General features: G+C 49.9%; 1 protein-coding gene and 1 long non-coding RNA gene across 14 annotated transcripts in view; one reads left to right on the forward strand and one right to left on the reverse strand.

Annotated features, from left to right (window-relative positions):
- DTNB (dystrobrevin beta) overlaps positions 1-16726 on the forward strand; it is a 207077-nt gene that overhangs the window by 172982 nt on the left and 17369 nt on the right. For all 13 annotated transcript variants that reach the window (XM_048053413.2, XM_048053411.2, XM_066995259.1 and 10 more), the window contains one exon: positions 13892-14051. In XM_048053413.2, the coding sequence (XP_047909370.1) occupies positions 13892-14051 (160 nt within the window). The remainder of the gene's footprint in view (positions 1-13891; positions 14052-16726) is intronic.
- LOC106048389 (uncharacterized) lies at positions 1432-11498 on the reverse strand. The gene is made up of 3 exons (XR_001214160.2): positions 11023-11498; positions 3001-3570; positions 1432-1539 (listed from the first exon to the last, which is right to left on the reverse strand). It is a non-coding gene; the product is annotated as an uncharacterized lncRNA (long non-coding RNA).

Here is a 16726-nt window from a genome sequence, read left to right on the forward strand (position 1 = left end):
AGCAGCCTGCCCTGCTAAGGACTGGGTCCAAATACTTTGTGGAGATTTTCTAGGCGGCTTCTGCCTGTGTGTGACCTGCAGTAATCAGTACAGCTCTCGTTGTGTTGCTGCCATGGAATAACTGTGCTGAAAGTCACAGTTGCACTGAAAGTGCCTTTGTCCTTCTGGTCGTGCAGGGCTGCCTGCTCAGCTTGGGTGAATGTTTCTAGCCATTTTGTGCAACAGTTGGGAACCTGGACCTGCGGCTCTCAGTGTGTACCCTAGTAATGGCTGTCTCCTGTTTTGGCAAGAACAGAGAAATTCCTGATCCGCCACGGAAGACAGCCATCAGTTGCTCAGAGCTCTCTGTGTGCATCCAGAACCAAAACACGACAGTCTCGCCCCCAGCAGACCCTCGCCACGGCCGGTGCTGTGGGCTGACGCCCTAGGAGGCTCCTGCGGGAGAGTGCTGGGGCAGAGCTGCTTTGATCGCCTCCGGAGCCAAGGTGGAAAGCTTTCCAGCCACGTTAGATTGCCAACGAGTTAAAGGGATAAAAGTGCCAGCTGAGACGCCTGAAAACAAAACTCAGATAATTTTGAAAGATAACACTTGCTTTTAGTCTTCGTAATACAAGTCCACCAGGGAAATCATGTGGGAATTGAAACTGTAAGAGTCCTGGGAACCACTGCAAGTGAGAGAGCAAGCCGGGCGGGACTGGAGGAAATACTCGATGCTGGTGAAGGGAACAATCTGGTACATATTGAGTGCAGTGACTGAATCCCTGCATGAGGCCCTGCTGGAAGGGGAGACAGCACATGCCCCATAACTGTGGAAATGGTGGATGAAAGCAAAAATGTCAGGCTTTGAAAGAAGCTAGGAAAAAGAAGGCATTCTGTGTGGTAACCAAGATTTTATTGTTTCCTGATCCCTGCTCTATATCCCACAGCTGGGGGGATCGAGAGGAATGAAAACAAACAACGTTTCATGAATGAAGGAGTTCAAACGGCTATCTCGCGCTGGGGCTGGGAGCGGACCTGCTCCGGGGAGCCCGGGCGGCAGCTGGAGGCGAGCAGGGAGGCCAGCGGCGGAGGGAGGCAGCCTTGGCACCAAGCTGCCACCAGGAGGGCAGGAGTCACTGACAGCCATCACACCTTCTGCTGTGTTTTACTGGTATATAAGCATTTGTTGTTTAGTGGTAACTGCTGGAGGACATGCTTGTTTATTTTTCTAGCTCTGACCAATGGAAGAGTCCAGTGGAGCTTCCTCTTCTTCCTCCCCGCCTTCCACTGCCGTAATTCAGTGAGAATCACCCTCGCTGCCCTTCAACTTCCTGAGGCACAGTGCTAACGCTGCAAGAAGCACGCGTGGCTCTGCTGAGCAGTGCACCCTGCCCGCGTGCCAGGAGGAGGCAGGGGTGCGGGCTGGCTGCACGGAGGCGCACGGCGCTCCTGCCCCAGACAGAGGTCGGCTTGAAGGATTCGTGTCCCGGAGCAGTGGCGGTGAAGATGCATAAAACAGTTGTCCTGAAGCAATGGGTTATCTGTGCATTAGAATTAAAGCTGAAAAAGCAAATTGGAAAAAGAGCTGAGTAATATAATAACGTTGCCAGAACAGCAGTGGAAATAACGCTGAGGCTAGATATCTACCAATTTGGCAGCAGGATGCAATGAGTCGTGCCTTGCTGCTGCAGGATTAGCAGCTCCCTGCACGGCGGCCCCACCAGCTCTGGGGCATTTCAAGGAGGGGGGCCTTGCCCCTGGGATGGGAGATGGGGGCTCCCACAATGCCATTTGGATTTGGCACCAGAGATTGTAGCTGTGCTGCAGCCTCTGCGAGGGCTGGCACTGCAGTGAGGAGGGGAGAGCTACCTTCTTCAAGAGCAATTTAGCCGTTGTTAATTAACACTAGGATTTAGCAGCAAAGGCTGCTGCGCTGTGCAGTTGTGGCCCCTCTTCCCTGCATGACCTCGTTGCCGGATTGCCTGTCCCGCAGCCCACACGGTATTGCTGTGTGGTTTTGTGTATTTAATCTAATTACGTGGGTTTCGAACAATTAAATGCAAATGGTGTGCTGCAGTCATCCCTGCACTGCCTGGCCTTTCTGCCGTGCCGTTCGATCAGGCAGCTGTGCATTGCCGAAACGCCCGGCCCTGATGGAGATCCAAAACAGAGCAGTGCTGGCTGTGAGGCTTTGCAATGCATTCCCGCACGCGAGCCCTCCCTGCATGTGTGTATCTCTGTCTATGCGTCTTATACGGGTAGGTCCACGCACACGCTGATGCTGCAGGGTGCCAGAGCCCCGTTGTGCAGTACCCTCTCCTCTCCGCGCACAGCACTTCTCTCTCACTGTTTCTCGGCGCAGCACATCAGCAGCGTTTCCAAAAATCGGCAGCGGCGGGGCCGGGGCGTGTTGCATTTGGAGGCGCTGCAGCCGGACAGGAATCGTCCGCGCGAGCCATCTGCTCCCTGGCCGCCAGCCATGCGCCGGGCACCGGCGCGGCGCTTGCTCGTTGCCATGATAACAGCCCTGCACTGGGGTTTAGATGGGGGATTTTAGCAACGCTTCAGAAAGGTTATTAGCCGGCCGCACTAATAAGCTTTTTATGTGTGCCTTTACGTGATTGTTCTCGTCGATTTTACTGTAATGCGTAAAAGGGAGGCAGGAAGCGTAAGGCCTGTGTGAGCAGATAGCCCTGGCTAATGTGCCACAGAGGAAGATAAAATTTAATTTTCCTACACGAATAAGGTTAACAGGACTGATTGGTAGGGGATCTGAGTTCAGTGACTTTATTTTCTGTTTTAAATATTTTCCCGAAAGTATATTTGCAGAGAGGGGGTTGAATTATTTTTGGCACATGCTTCAACCTGGTTGGAGTTATTCAAGCAGAGGCAGCAGCAGCTTCACCTGTAGCACTCAAAGGAATTTTTTTCTCCACTTCGGGTTAACATAAACAATTTTTAAAGCACTAGTAAAAAGGAAAACCACAAATGGCAATACAGACCTAAATTCTGGTGAAATACCTTAAAGGGAAATCATAGCCTGAATGCGGCCATGACGCTGAGCAGAGCAGTGCCCCTGCAGGTCCTGCACGGAGTTTCAGCCCGCACAACCCCGACGCTGCCATCAAAGAGCAGGACTGTGCGCTATGGTTGCAGGTGTGCTGTCTGCCGCGTCCAGAGGCTGCAGAACAGGACAGGGCAGGATGGCACCAGCGCTGCTTCGGTGAAACAAGATTCAGTACCAGCAAGCTGCGGCAGTGCCTGCTTTTGTGGCCGTGCTCCTCACCTCTGCCTGGTTTCTCTGTGAAAGCTGTAAGGACAAGACCTTGTGCCAAACTGGCCTAATGGGGTTCCAATTTGCATCACAGGTTAAAGCAATTCAAATGTGTCTGTACTAGAAAAAAGCAGCTAACTGTAAGCATAGCTGCCGTAGTTCTCCTCTGTGATGCCACAGGTGGCTCTGGAACAAACAAACTCTTGCTTTCTTTCTGTTCTGTAGTGCTGAAGCAGCATGGGCTTGATGAGCTTAATGCAAAGCAGCTTCAAATTTGGTTGGAGAAGTTATCTCCAAGGTCAGTTGTCAAGGTTTTCCTGTTAGAATAGAAAGAAGTGTAAATTGAAATTCCTCTGTAGTTCATTATTTCTGTCCTGAATTAATTACTATTCAGTCTTCCTGCAAGGGACTTGGGTGTGCTCATAGCATCTAGCAGGAGAAGATTGCAGGGGCTTTAGGGAACGGGGTAAGAATTCAAAATTATCCTGAAAAATTGCAGGAATATTTGGAGGGAAAAGAAAAAAAGAAATTGGATTTCAGTGTGTACAAACTATTTGGGCAGTGAAGTCAGCTAAGTAAGTACAAAAAACAGAGCAACTAGAATGAGAACCATTCTGCACCTGGGGGTCACAGCATGAATATAAGTCAATGTCATGATATTTAAAAAAAAAAAAATCCTTTGGGGCTCTCTAGGCGCACAGAACAGCCTCTCCTTCCGTGGACCTTCGCTGTGGTCTGACCTGAAACAGGAGGTCTAGTTCTGGGCACCAGCTTTCCAAACAGATGCAGCAAGTCCAGAGAAGATCAAGAGGAAGCTTGCCTTCTCTGATTCATCAAAGGCTAAAGGATCCATGCTGTTTACTCCAGAGAAGAGAAAGACTGAGAGCAAGTTTTAGAAGTCTTCAAATATGTAGAAGACAACTGCAAGGAGAGGGGAAGTGCTGATGTCCTCATCCAGCGGGGCCGGGCCGTGCAGCAGGCTTCAGTTGCTGAAAATTTCATTTAGGAATTTCATTTATACTTTAGGAAAATCTGAATGAAGAGGTTTGTAAGAGCATTTTGGATAAACATTTGTCAGGAAGGGATTATGAAGAGTGGGTCCAGCTGTGGTGGAAGGGGTGGACTGGATGTTTTCCTACAGCTCTGTTTTTCTGTTTCTGTTCATTTCAGGCCAATCAGAGCAGGCTGTGTCAGCGAGTAGCGTCCTATCTCAGCCCTTCACCTTTGTAAACAGCAGCTTTTGTAATTCTTGACTGCAGAAAAAGCACCTGAAATTACACTAAACACAAGCTATTTTTGTTTCTTCAGTGGTAATAGCTGCAAAGTTTTCTGTAGCTTTTCAGCATGCCGATGCTACGACGGGCTTCGTCAGGAGGAGATGCTCCAGCCCACTCTGGATGTGTCTGCGTGCGCAGACCAGGAATGTCCACAAAGGGGCTGCTCCTGCCCCAGCGGTGGGGATGGACAGGCAGGACACCGCAGTGCACACCAAAAAAAAAACCAAAAAAACACAAAACAAAGATGGGGGAGATGGTGCGAGCAAGAGGTCGGGTGGAGGAGCCGGCACACAGCTGCAGGGCATCAGGCAGGCCTCGGGCAGCGCACCGCTGTGAAGGACAAACTAAAGGCACCTCTGGGCCAGCAGAAAATTTGTTACTGAGTTTATAGCGATGGTGAAGACCTCAGCTTGGCTCCTCAGAGCCCCCGGTGCTGGTGGGCCTCTCGAGGATGAGAAGTGCCTGCCAGTGGTGCATTTCTGCCAGCCTCTCAGTTGTCTTTCCCCTTTTTTTATGCAGAGTCTGTGTGGTGTCAAACTGCGGAAGGGGAGGTTCAGGCTGGATATCAGGAAGATGTTCTTCACCGAGAGGGTTGTCGTGCACTGGAACAGGCTCCCCAGGGACGTAGTCACAGCACCGAGCCTGTCAGAGTTTAAGCAGCGTTTGGACTGTGCTCTCAATCATATGGTCTGAATTTTTGGGTAAACTTGTGTGGAGCCAGGAGTTGGACTCAATGATCCTCGTGGGTCCCTTCCAACTCGGGATATTCTGTGATTCTGTAAAAGTCTCACATGACAAGGTCTCTTTGCAGGAAGACCGCGTTGTCTGACGCCCACTACACCTCTGTTGTTTATTCCTCATAGGCTAAAAACTTCTTGGTTTTACTAGTTTGTTGGATTGCTGTCTGTACTGCTGTCTGGCTAACCTGCCTGTGGTAGTCCATAACATTCCGCTTAGTAAAATATTTGTACTCTTCAGCGCTCATAAATTTCCCCAATATTTCAAGGCGTTTCTAAACAAAATTAACCTCAGCACAAGGAGCATCTCAGCTAGTTGTTTTCAGGCTCCTCGATGCTATTTATTGAGTTGGCTCAGCCCCAAAATGAGCAAAGGAATGCAAGGGCGCTGCGGCTTTTGGATTGTATATGTGTGAAATTTTAAACACAGATGATGTAGGCTAGACGGATGACCTATACATCCATGGAAAGAATAACTTGATTTCCTACTTGCCAGCTTTTTGGTGAAACATGCAGAAAGCAAGATTTTTCTTCCCTGCTGCAAGATGTTCTGTGGTCACAGTACACGCGATGATGTTCGCGGGGGTCACCCTGCGCGTTTGAGCACGGTGGTGTCAGCGGTACTTGAAAAGGGGGGACAGGGCCTCGGGGACAGGAGCAGGCGATGGGGAGAGTGGCAAGGAAGTGCAGTACAGGCCGAGGCGCCCCGTTTACTGACAGTGGATGTGATAAAAGCTCTTCAGCATGAGCCTCGTGGTACTCGACGTGAGGAAGCCAGACTCAAGAGCCACTGTGTGATTCTTAAATAAAGACGAAGGAGAGCGTGGTAAATGTGAATTAGGAACTGAGTGTGCACGATATGCAGATGAAAAGCCCATTCCCATTTCACTCTCTAATGCAGATCCCCGCTTTTTCTTGGATGCTGTTTGACATTGTCTGATTTCCTTAATTTCCTACAGCAAATATGCAGAACAAAAAATGAGACTTGTAGGCCATGTGTTCATATTCTCATTTGTGTTCCATTTCTGCAGTATTGTCTGGAGTTAGTTATTTGGGGCATGATGAGATGTTTACTTGTCTAAATCATTTATCTAAAAACTGTTAGCTCTTTTTTTATATGCATACACAATCCCATTTATTTTAATCTATTCGTAGGACTTGGCTAGATAATAAAGTACATTAAAATCAATGTATATTTCTTGCAAAGCAAATTGTCTTAATTTCTCAATAAGCATCTGTAGAATCTCAACATCGTACGAATGTGAGGCCTTTTGTGGGTATTCAGCCCAAGCTTCCACTCGAAGCAGGACTGCTGCCAGAACAAGATCAAGTCAGTTCTGGCTTCAGGTAGGCAAATTTTGAAAACCCCCAGGGACAGAGGTCCCCTACCTCTCTGGTGACCTCTCCCAGTGCTCCAGCACCCTTCCCATGATGAAGTTTTTCCTAATGTCCTAACGTCCAGCTTCTACAAAACCTCTGCTCAGGGTCTGGTTGTGCTCAGCCTAGAGAAAGGGAGAAGCGAGGGAAATCCAGCAGTGATCATCCATCTCTGATGGGTGACTGAGGATAAAGCAGGGCCAGAATCTCCCAGAGTTTCAGGGCAAGAGGCGATGCGAACACATTGCCTGGATGGATTCTGGCTGGATGTGGGAAGGAAATTCCCATGAGAGTGGTTAAAATCTGGGGCAGGCTGTCCAGGGAGGTGGCATCTTCCTTCCGGGAGAATTCCAAAGGTGGGCTGATCAGCACCTCCCGAGCAGTGCCTTGAGGTTGACCCTGCTTGGTAGAGGCTGTTGGGCTGGACACCTGAGGTCCCTTCCAACATGTGTTTTTCAGTTATTCTGTGATCCCATTCTCTTTTAAAACTCTCCTCTGGCGTAATGGTTGTGGAAAATCCGATGGCAGGCGACCAGAGTAGCGGGGTGCTCCGGTTAAACTGCTGGAACAAGGCAGGCGGTGGTGCGACTATTATTTTGTATGCATGCTAGAAGCTGTTACTGTCACTTCTTCCTGTACCTCTGTTGAGCTGTTTTTGATGCACAGCCCAGTGCTCTGTCTCTTCATGTTTTTTCAGGAAATATTGAGGGGTTTTTAGGTTAAACCTCAGAGCTATTGTATATAAGACTTGATAAACTGGAGCCAATAAATCTAAGTCAGCTCCCAAACATTTCAGGAGCTGGGTCAGAGGTTTCCTTAGTTGTTTTTCTAAATTGAAATCCATCTTCTATATCCTCCTTGGTGCAGTTGCCAGGAAGAAGATGCAAGAAGCCCATTCCCAGGATTTTTAAGGCTGCCGTTCTGCAGAGCACGGTCTACTCTTCATAGCCCGCTGAAGTCAGAACCTGTTCACGAATCTGCCTCTGCTCTGTTTACAAACGCCAGAGCTTCCTGTGAGCTCTGCGCCGGGTCCTCAGAGGGGCCGTGCTGCGCACGCTCCTCGGCAGACCACTCTCCATCAGGCAAAGCTGCAGAAGCAGTTGGATGTGCTGGGGAGCAGAGGCGCCGAAACAAAAGCCCCATGTCAGGCTCACTTCAACAGCTTTAGAAAACACAGGAATAGCCTCAGCTCCAGTATTTATGACCTTGCCCCATTCCTTCCTTCCCTCTCTTTGCCTTCAGCCTCTGGAGAGGGAAGGCTGTGAGAGTGATTTATTGAATTGCCCTCAATGATGCCTTCCCATTCAGCCTTGGGAACAATTCCTGAGCATATCCATTAACTGTCACGTGCTCCCTCCAGGCTGTCCTCATTCCCTTCCCACGTGTGCAGGGGCACAGTTAAACCTGCCGTGTCCTCCCACGGCTTCCTCTTCTCGGGGCCAAGCCCCAGCGCTGCGCCGTAGCACCTGTGGTTCGCGTTATGACCGCCTTTTTGGCTAGGACTCCTCTGCTCTTCCTTTCTGCTTCCGCGTTTGTCTGCGTGTACCAGATGTCTTTCTTGCTTTCTCAGTAGATAATGCGCTTTCTAGGACAGGGCTGTTTTCGTGCAGTACAGTGAGAGCTCAGGCTGTGCACGAGGCTCGTTGTCACCATGAGCATCCTTGGGTTCTGCTTGTGTCCCCAGCATCCTCTGGTTCCATTGCTGGGTTTCTTGTGGCTGTTCTGGGGGTTCCACAGGCAACGCTCCCTGAGAGCCGTGGGCTGAGGGTTATTGCCCAGGCTGACCCAAATAATGTTAATGGTTAGGAAACGGCAGCTTACAGATAGCTCACACATTCTTATTTCTGATCGCTGTATGTATATGCGTCACAAATGTTGTTTAAAAGGTCATATACCATTTTTCCACATGCATCGTTTTTCCACAGCACTCATCATTCAGTGCAGAGTGAAAACAATCAAGCATGTCTGAGACTACATTCACTGTATAAAATACAAGAAAAATGAGGTCAACATGTAAAATAGATTTATTTAATCTGCAGTTAGATATTACCAGTTGCTAGAGAACCACATGCAGCCCTGAGCCAGGAAAGCACCCGGTCCCTCTCCTTCAGGTATTCGTGTGTGTGCACGCTCTTGTGGGAGTACGTACAGCCACTGGAGACAACAGGATTTTTTGCTTCAGCAGTACCCAAAGAGTATGTTTGTAAAGCCTTCTCAAATGCGTGCAGCAGTGAACACCCCATGTGCGCACCATGAGGTTGTTGCTGAGGTTGAATCGATATTTCTTGTCCTGTCTTTCTGTGAGTGCATCATTACAGATTTCCTTTGGACTCAGTCCTGAATCACAGAATCACAGAATATCCCAAGTTGGAAGGGACCCACAAGGATCATCGAGTCCAACTCCTGGGTCCCCATAGGACCACCCAAAAAATCAGACCATGTGTCTGAGAGCATTGTCCAGCGTCCAGTGGACTTCCTTCCTTTCTTTCCCAAAGCTTCTGTTCATTTTGTCCATAATGTCAGTGCTACTTCTGTGTTTTAAATTCTGCAGTGATAGTTGCCACTTTTCTTCATGTGTTTGATGCCTGGTTTCTGGATTGGCCTGGGAATAGCTCCATCCATGCTCGGTCTGTATCAAGAGTCAAGCCCTGAGCAGAAAGGAATCATCGTCCCCCAAAGTACTCGGCTCTTCATTCAGTCCAGGCAGCCAGAGACTTGTGCAGGTCTCCAGGTCCTGTCTGAGACCCGTGAAGGCTTCATTTCCATTCATGAAAAAAATGGCCACCTTATGGGCATCGTGGCCTCAGCAATCTCCCAAGAAATCATCCAAAAGGAAGTCTGATTCTTTCTTTCCTCATTGGGACATAGACTTTGAGGGTTTTGTGCCAGCCCCTGCAAGACTACACGTGCAGCATGCATGCACGTACAGCTTAGGCCTCTTGATCTTCCACCTGTGTTTTGGTAGATGCTGCGTTAATGAAAAAGGTGTAGTGCTTCGTGCGCTTTGGCAAGCGTCAGGGGGCCAGCTAAGCTGCTCTTCAGCCTGCGCTGCTGGGGACGGTGTCCAGTTTCAGTCCTTGCTACCTGTGACTCAGGATTATCTTCCAGACACACTAGGGTCCTGTCATTTGTTATTTTAATGAGGTGCAACCGCAGCAGATGTGTTTTTCAGTTTGTTTTTCTCCTCCCAGCTCTTTCACGTTGATCAAGACTTGTCTGCTTGGGATGTGACTGCTCCCGGCCTTGATGGAGACCTGTGTTCTCCTCTCCATCTTTCAGTGAAAACAGGTCTTTTATACTGATAGTCAAAAGAAGTGAAGAAATGTCTTCCAGAAGAATTCCTGCATTTTTTTCCTAATAAGTTCACTCTTGAGACTTGACAATTTTCTGCCATAAGCCTCAAACTGGGGCTGCTGTTTCTCCCAACTGGTGGTGGGCCAGCAGAGAGGCTGCGCTGCTCCCAGAACCAGGGCAGCTTTGGCATCTGTGGGCTGCAGCCCTGCAGTCGCACTCCCAGTGGGCAGGCCTGGACAGCCCACATGTGTTTTGCTTCTCGTGAAGGTGATTCTGCAGTCTTCACAACCGAAAACTTTCAGATCCTCTTTCAACTAATGGGTGCTGTAGGGTGTGTTGCCTGGGGTCGCTGGACATGGTGGCGTGGCCATGCGTGAAGCAGTGACAGCAGGGAGGCACAGCACTGCCCCGAAGCTGCTGTCCCTTCAGCTGTATTTTCTGTGCATGCAGTCACAAGCTTTTCTTGAAATCACTAAGATTTCCAGGAACTGTGTCATTGCAAGGATGAGGGACGTTCCCAGCCTCTCTGCTCTAGTGGTTGCAATATGCAAATAGGCACGGTCCATCTGCATGCCCAGCAGTTGAAAAAAAAAATTCAAGTGCTTGGGTACTTATTCTAAGAATACAAATATAGGTGACGTGTCTCAAAGATGAGCAGCAGTGGAAAAAAGATTTCCCTGACTCCCCCAGAGGCTTGATGTACGTGGAGGTGCCTGGGTGCTGCGCCTTGGCCTTTGCTGCCAGCCCATCAGCGTGGGAGCGCCTGGGGCCCAAGGGCTCCTTTTGGTCCAAGGCGAGAGCACATCTGTGCAGATGCCCTGGGCCGGATGTGGAGAAGTGTGAAGCTGGCCATGCAGGCTGGAATTTGTCCACTGGCAGCTTGGACAGTGGCAAAGCCTTACTCTATTAATCGCACTCTTGTTTTTCCAAATAACAACGTCTCTAGCAGGCTTTTCATTTTTAATCCCTCTCACCTGCCAACATTAAGTTGGCCTCTGGGGATTAATAGGGACGTGTGCTGAGGTTCCGTTGTGGCGAGGTGGGACCTGGGGACCAAATTTCCAAACAGTGAAATTCCTCCTACCTCCTCCACCAGCCTTTTGCCAGGGAAAGGTGAGTTCCAGCTCATTGGCTGCTGTGTCGATGCTGGGCTGCATCCTGCTCGTTGCTCTCAGTGGGTGCGTGGTCTTTGTGCCTCATCTGAGCGGCTGCCCAGGTGGGTGCCGCGTGGCCACGAGGGCAGGAGCCATGGGGCCAGGCAGCCACTGCCACCGGCAGAGCCATGCACGCAGCTACCACCATTCTGTGCAAACTCAGTGTTTCTGTACACATGCAGGTCTTTTTAAGGATTGTATTTCAGTTTTTGGTGCAGGGGAGTGAAGCTGATGGTGTTGCGCATGCATTTCCTTTATCTGCTAACAATTTCATCTTAGAAAGACAATCTCCCCCCTGCAGCCATCTCCCCTGCAGATGCCAGCATCACAAGAATATTTTGCTCACTTCTTTAACTCCCCGTGTTATTAATGCAGTTTCAAAGCTACAGCTTCGTGCACGGGTGGATTTCCGTGTTGTGTTTTACGAGAATGCCAGCTTCAGGCCCCAGCCGCGTCCGTCCTGGTGCTGCTGCGGGAAGCCGGGCGCCGGGGCGGCTGCACGGGTGCGGCGGTGCCACCGGCACGCACAACCGGCTGCCGGGTTGCCCCGGTAACTGGTGCACGTCAACGGGAGCAAACGATGCACGGGACAGAGAAAAAGGAGACAAACAGAACGGCACAAACAAAATGGGGTTTTAATCGGGGGCTGTACGGTTTTAGTGTCCTTAATGTGTGGTATTTTACGGGCAGCTTTCCCCTAATCAAAGGCAGCACAGCTTAAATATAAATACAGTCACAGACTGTAAATCATGGCTAGCAAAGCATGGCAGACCTGATCGCTAATAATGTCGCAATAGAGCAGGAGGGAGTAGGGACTGCTGAAAGACAGAAATCGCTGCAGAGAATGACCAGGTTATAGAACCATAGCATGGTTTGGGCTGGCAGGGCCCTCAGAGCCCCTCCAGTGCCACCCCTGCCATGGGCACGACCCCTGCCCCCAGCCCAGGCTGCCCCCAGCCCCATCCAGCCTGGCCTTGGGCACTGCCAGGGATGGGGCACCCACAGCTCCTCGGGGCAGCCTGCGCCAGGGCCTCGCCGCCCTCAGAGGGAAGGATTTCCTAACGTTTAACCTAAACCTGCCCTCTTTCAGTTATCAACAACATGTAACAGGTTACACAGGTTATACAGCATATAACAGGTCGTTAACTGGTACACTCACATCTGGCTGATGCTCTGTGGAAGGGCGATGTCCTGCCCTGCTGGGCGGTGGTGACGCAGGGGCCGAGGGGCCCGGCTGGGCCGGCGGCAGGGGTGGCACTGAGGAGCTCTCTGGAGGTGCCGTGGAGCACCCAAGTTGCTGCTCCGCTTGACGAGTGCCTCTGGGTCGCTGTCATGGCACGACAAGTGCATCGGGGAGGTTATTGTTTTGTAAGCATGGAGCCGACAAGTGTGTGCCCTTGTATTTACCTTCTCCTCACGAGTCCTTCAGCCCCCTCCTGTCCTTGCTCGTCACCGCAGTGTCTGACTCCAGGCTCTGCTCTGGAGGCTTTGCTGGGGTAGCATTATCCCTGAAGCCAGGGAGTTTTGCCCAAGTGAATATTACAGCAGCTTTCAGTGAGCCTTCAAACCTTTTTCACAGGGAAAAAACTATATTTGTTTGACATTTGCTATGAAATTCTATGTACTGTGAGTGCACATTAAGTCCTGGGTCCCCCAGCACCGAGAGAGCTGGGCCCAGCGGGGAGAGCCCAGGCCGGGGCCCCCAGGGTGCTGCCGGGCCCGGAGCCCCCGTGCTGTGAGGAGAGGCTGCGAGAGCTGGGGCTGCTCGGCCTGGAGCAGAGGAGGCTCCGGGGGAGCTCCCCCATGGCCGTCAGGACCCGCAGGGAGGTGCGGAGAGGCCGGAGCCGGGCTCTGCTCGGCGGTGCCCAGGGCCGGGCCCAGAGGCCCCGGGCCCAGCCCGGAGCCCCGGCGGCTCCCCCTGCCCCTCAGGCAGCACCGCTGGGCCGGGCGGGTGCCGGAGCACCCAGGGGTGCCCCCAGCCCCAGCCATCCCATGGGGCTGGGAAAGCCCCTAGGGACCGTCACTCGCCATCTGTGTTGCAGAGCCACTCGCAAGGCTCCCAGCAGCACTGCAGAGCCCGAGGTAGCTTTGGCCAGTCTGGCTGTTAAAGTCTGACCAGAAAAAGACATATTTTTTTTTTAATGACTTTAGGCACATATGTGAACTTCCTGTGCAAATATTAATAAATCACTTGCATGGCACTTGTGGGTTTGGTCAGCCACTCGTCACGCATTTGCTGTTTGCTTTCTGAATGTTATCTGCACCTTGCAAAGCCGTGCTCTCACCATTCTTTCAATAGGTTGCCCAACTTCTTGTCTTTGTTTCGTCTAACAGTGGACATCTGGGGGCTTGTCCATAGCAAATGTTGGTTCCTGACCCAATCAGCAGGCCTATGGGTTCTGCAACTCTCATCAGGGTGTGTGTAAAGCAGGCCAGGTGGAGAGAGGACAGGCAGCGCCACGGGGCCCTGCAGCAGGACAGGGATGGTCCTTCAGCAGCACCTCGCTGCCACCACGGAGAGTTCTCACTGTTGCCTGCAGGAGCGCAGGTGCAGAACAACCCAGGGTAGGCAGCCTGGCACATCGTGCCACTGCCTTGGGTCCCCCAGCTGCATGGGGAGGAATCCAGCACCTGACAGTCATGCCTCACATCACTCAAACCGAAGGTGTTTTGGTGAAGCGTCTTCCCTGATGCATGCTTTTCCTTTTTTTTTCTTTTTTTTTTTTAACATGATTATTTTTAGACATTGACCCAAAAAAGTTTAAAATTTGGAAACTGTGTCTGGTGTTTCCCATGCAGGCACAAGCAGCAGGCTCGGCACACTCGTCACCCACCCACGGAGCGAGCCGCCCCATGCCCATGCCCGTCAGATCCACCTCCGCCGGCTCTACCCCAACGCACGTCCCCCAGGACTCACTCGCAGGTGTCGGGGGGGACGTGCAGGAAGCTTTCACGCAAGGTGAGCATCACACAGAGCAGAGCCACACCGAGGGCAGTCCTGTTGTCACCACATGCAATGCAAACCTAACTTGCCGGTCCTGAGACAGTAGTTACGAGCCCCTTTCCTCTGCTTCAGACCAAATATACCGGGGGCATGTTTCTAATCTTTACGATTTAATGAAGTTATTTCTGTGAGCATGAGCTGCCCTCCAGGGAAGGGCTCTTCCATCCCAGAAAGTTATGCCCACAAGTAATTTAATGGTTAGACATTAAAAACTGATCAGATTTGCGCATCCGCTGGTTGAACTGTTCTAGGATTTGTGAGAGAGAAGTTGGAGGGAAAAGGCAGTTTAATGACTAAAAGCAGAGAAAGCAAGCAGCCCTTCTCCCCGGAGGGTTCAGCTCAGTTTCTCACCTGCTTGCTCGTTGTGAAGCACAAAGGAAGCTGACGTTCTGCAGCACCAGTCGGTGAGGACTGTTCCTGACAGAGCAGTCGGCTGCTGTGCACATCTGCCATCCGGCACGCTGCCTGCCATGGGCACAGGAGTGCAGCGGCCCTTGGGGGGAGAAGAAGGGAAAAACTGCTGAGTATGGGGAAACGGAACAGAGAAGGGAAGTGTGGGGGGACCATAATGAAGAAGCAGAAGGACACAGGTACGTTGTATAAATACTGGTTGGACTTGATGATCCTGAAGGTCTTTTCCAACCTAGTAGATTCTGTGATTCTGTGACTGTGCTTTTTCTTGCTCCCTTTCCCCAATTCTTGCCAAGGATCAGAGTTCCTTGTTCCTTCGCACCTTCTCTAGATGTTATGCCCCACACATTTGAAAAAACTTGCCACTTTTTGGCCTAAACTCATTGTTGCCAACTGCTCTGTAAATAGATATAAGAAATGCTGGATTATCAGGCTGTTTCAGCTCTATTCCCCTCCTTGTAAGGTCTTATACAACTTACACTTCTTCGGTAAAATCAATGTGGTTGGATCAAATGTCCATTTGCAAATAATACAGCTTATAGTGATTTGAAGAAAACCAGGGCAGCAGTTAACATACATATTTTTATTCCCCAACTTCTGTAGGTAGTGCGAGTTTATACTTAGCTGCTGTTGCTTTTTACAAAAAAAAAATAATCTTCTGCAGTCACGCATTTCAAAAGTTAAACTTTTACATGTCAAAGCCATTGTCGGCTCAAGAAGTGCTTCAGAATTTGAAGACGACTAGATGAAACAGAAACGTTCCACTCAATCCAGATCTCTGCCTCTTCCTCACCTACTGGAGAGGAGGAAGAATGGAAGCTCCATCCTCGGGGAATGTTGGAAGAAGGCAAGCAAAGACATGACTGTCAGTCTGATGTCAAGAAATTTGGCAAATAAGAGATTTTTACCTTCAGGGAGCCATCTCTGCAAAGGAGTAAATTAGTTGTTTTTCAGTCCTACCTTCTTCAACTCTGCTCATAGCAAAAGAAGCCATTCCCAGCAGGAATGGGTGCCTGTATTCTGTATTTCTCAGGAGTGGTGTTACTTAGGTTTCGTGTGCTCTCTTCCTTTCTTTTGCCCATTTTGGTCCAGGACTCTTCATCTGTAATACTCCAGAAACAGTCTGGAACGTAGAGCTCTGAGAAGGAGGTCCAGGACCTGATCTCCCCGGGTACCTTTGACAAACACGGAGTTTGCTTCTGAATCACTGGGCTCTGAGAAACTCTGGTACAGTTTTGTCTTGGGAAAGAATATCCAGATGGGTGCATGCAGAAGATATGTTTTATTTTACCTTTATGAGTAGCAACTTCTGCACTTAGCTCTATGGACTTCTCATACTGTAGCCTGGCCTCTCTATTGACTGAACTCCTAACGAGAGTTATTTTCAAGTAGACCTTCCCCAACCACGTTTCTGGAGACTGACACCCACATATCTATTTTATAATTCACTTGTTGACAACAAAAGAAAGGACAGAAAACGCACATCTCTCTAATGTGCTGGCAAGGACTTCATCCGTTTGTGGGCAGAGACACCCAAAGGGCAGCAAGTCTTCCCATGGACCCCTTGGTACTCCATGAGAAACCCCATGAGATATTTCACATCTTAGAGCCAATAGTGCCAGGGTGCTGTAGACTTTCTAATGTCTTGGTTCTCTGCATTAATCAAGAGTGCTCTACATCTTCCAGAGGCCGAGCTGCTTATTTCCATAAAAGATGACAACTTGGATCATATGCTATCACAAACTGGAGGTGGTGTTTTCTCATTCATGAGAATATTTCTTGCTGGATAGGGAAGGTGGTGAATATTAATGTCAAATACTTTTGTTGGATGTTCTCCTTTTTGAAACAAAGAGCCCATGAAAATAAACTTCCCAGAACTGATGGTATACCTCAGAACCAAACAGATTGTAAAGAACAATTTGCATTTATGGTTGCTTATTGGAAATAACCTTCTATAACAGTCTTCTTCCTTGCCTAAATGAGCTGCTGCCGGAAGAAGGTAAGGAGGAGCAGGAAGTAGCAGCAAATACTTTTAATTGGTGCTTAATGCCTGGAGTGCTGCAGCAAGGACTGCAAGCCTGCAGCCCCCAGCATACTTGGTAAAATGAAAGTCTTTGTTAATTGTTCTCCAAAATTTCAGCCAGTCAGCAGGTCAGATGGTGGAGGAAGTCCAGTATGAAAGCACTGAGTATCTACAACTCATCTATGAGAAGGATGTG

This window comes from Anser cygnoides, chromosome 3 (assembly GCF_040182565.1).
Source record: "Anser cygnoides isolate HZ-2024a breed goose chromosome 3, Taihu_goose_T2T_genome, whole genome shotgun sequence".
In the NCBI taxonomy this organism is placed as follows: domain Eukaryota; kingdom Metazoa; phylum Chordata; class Aves; order Anseriformes; family Anatidae; genus Anser; species Anser cygnoides.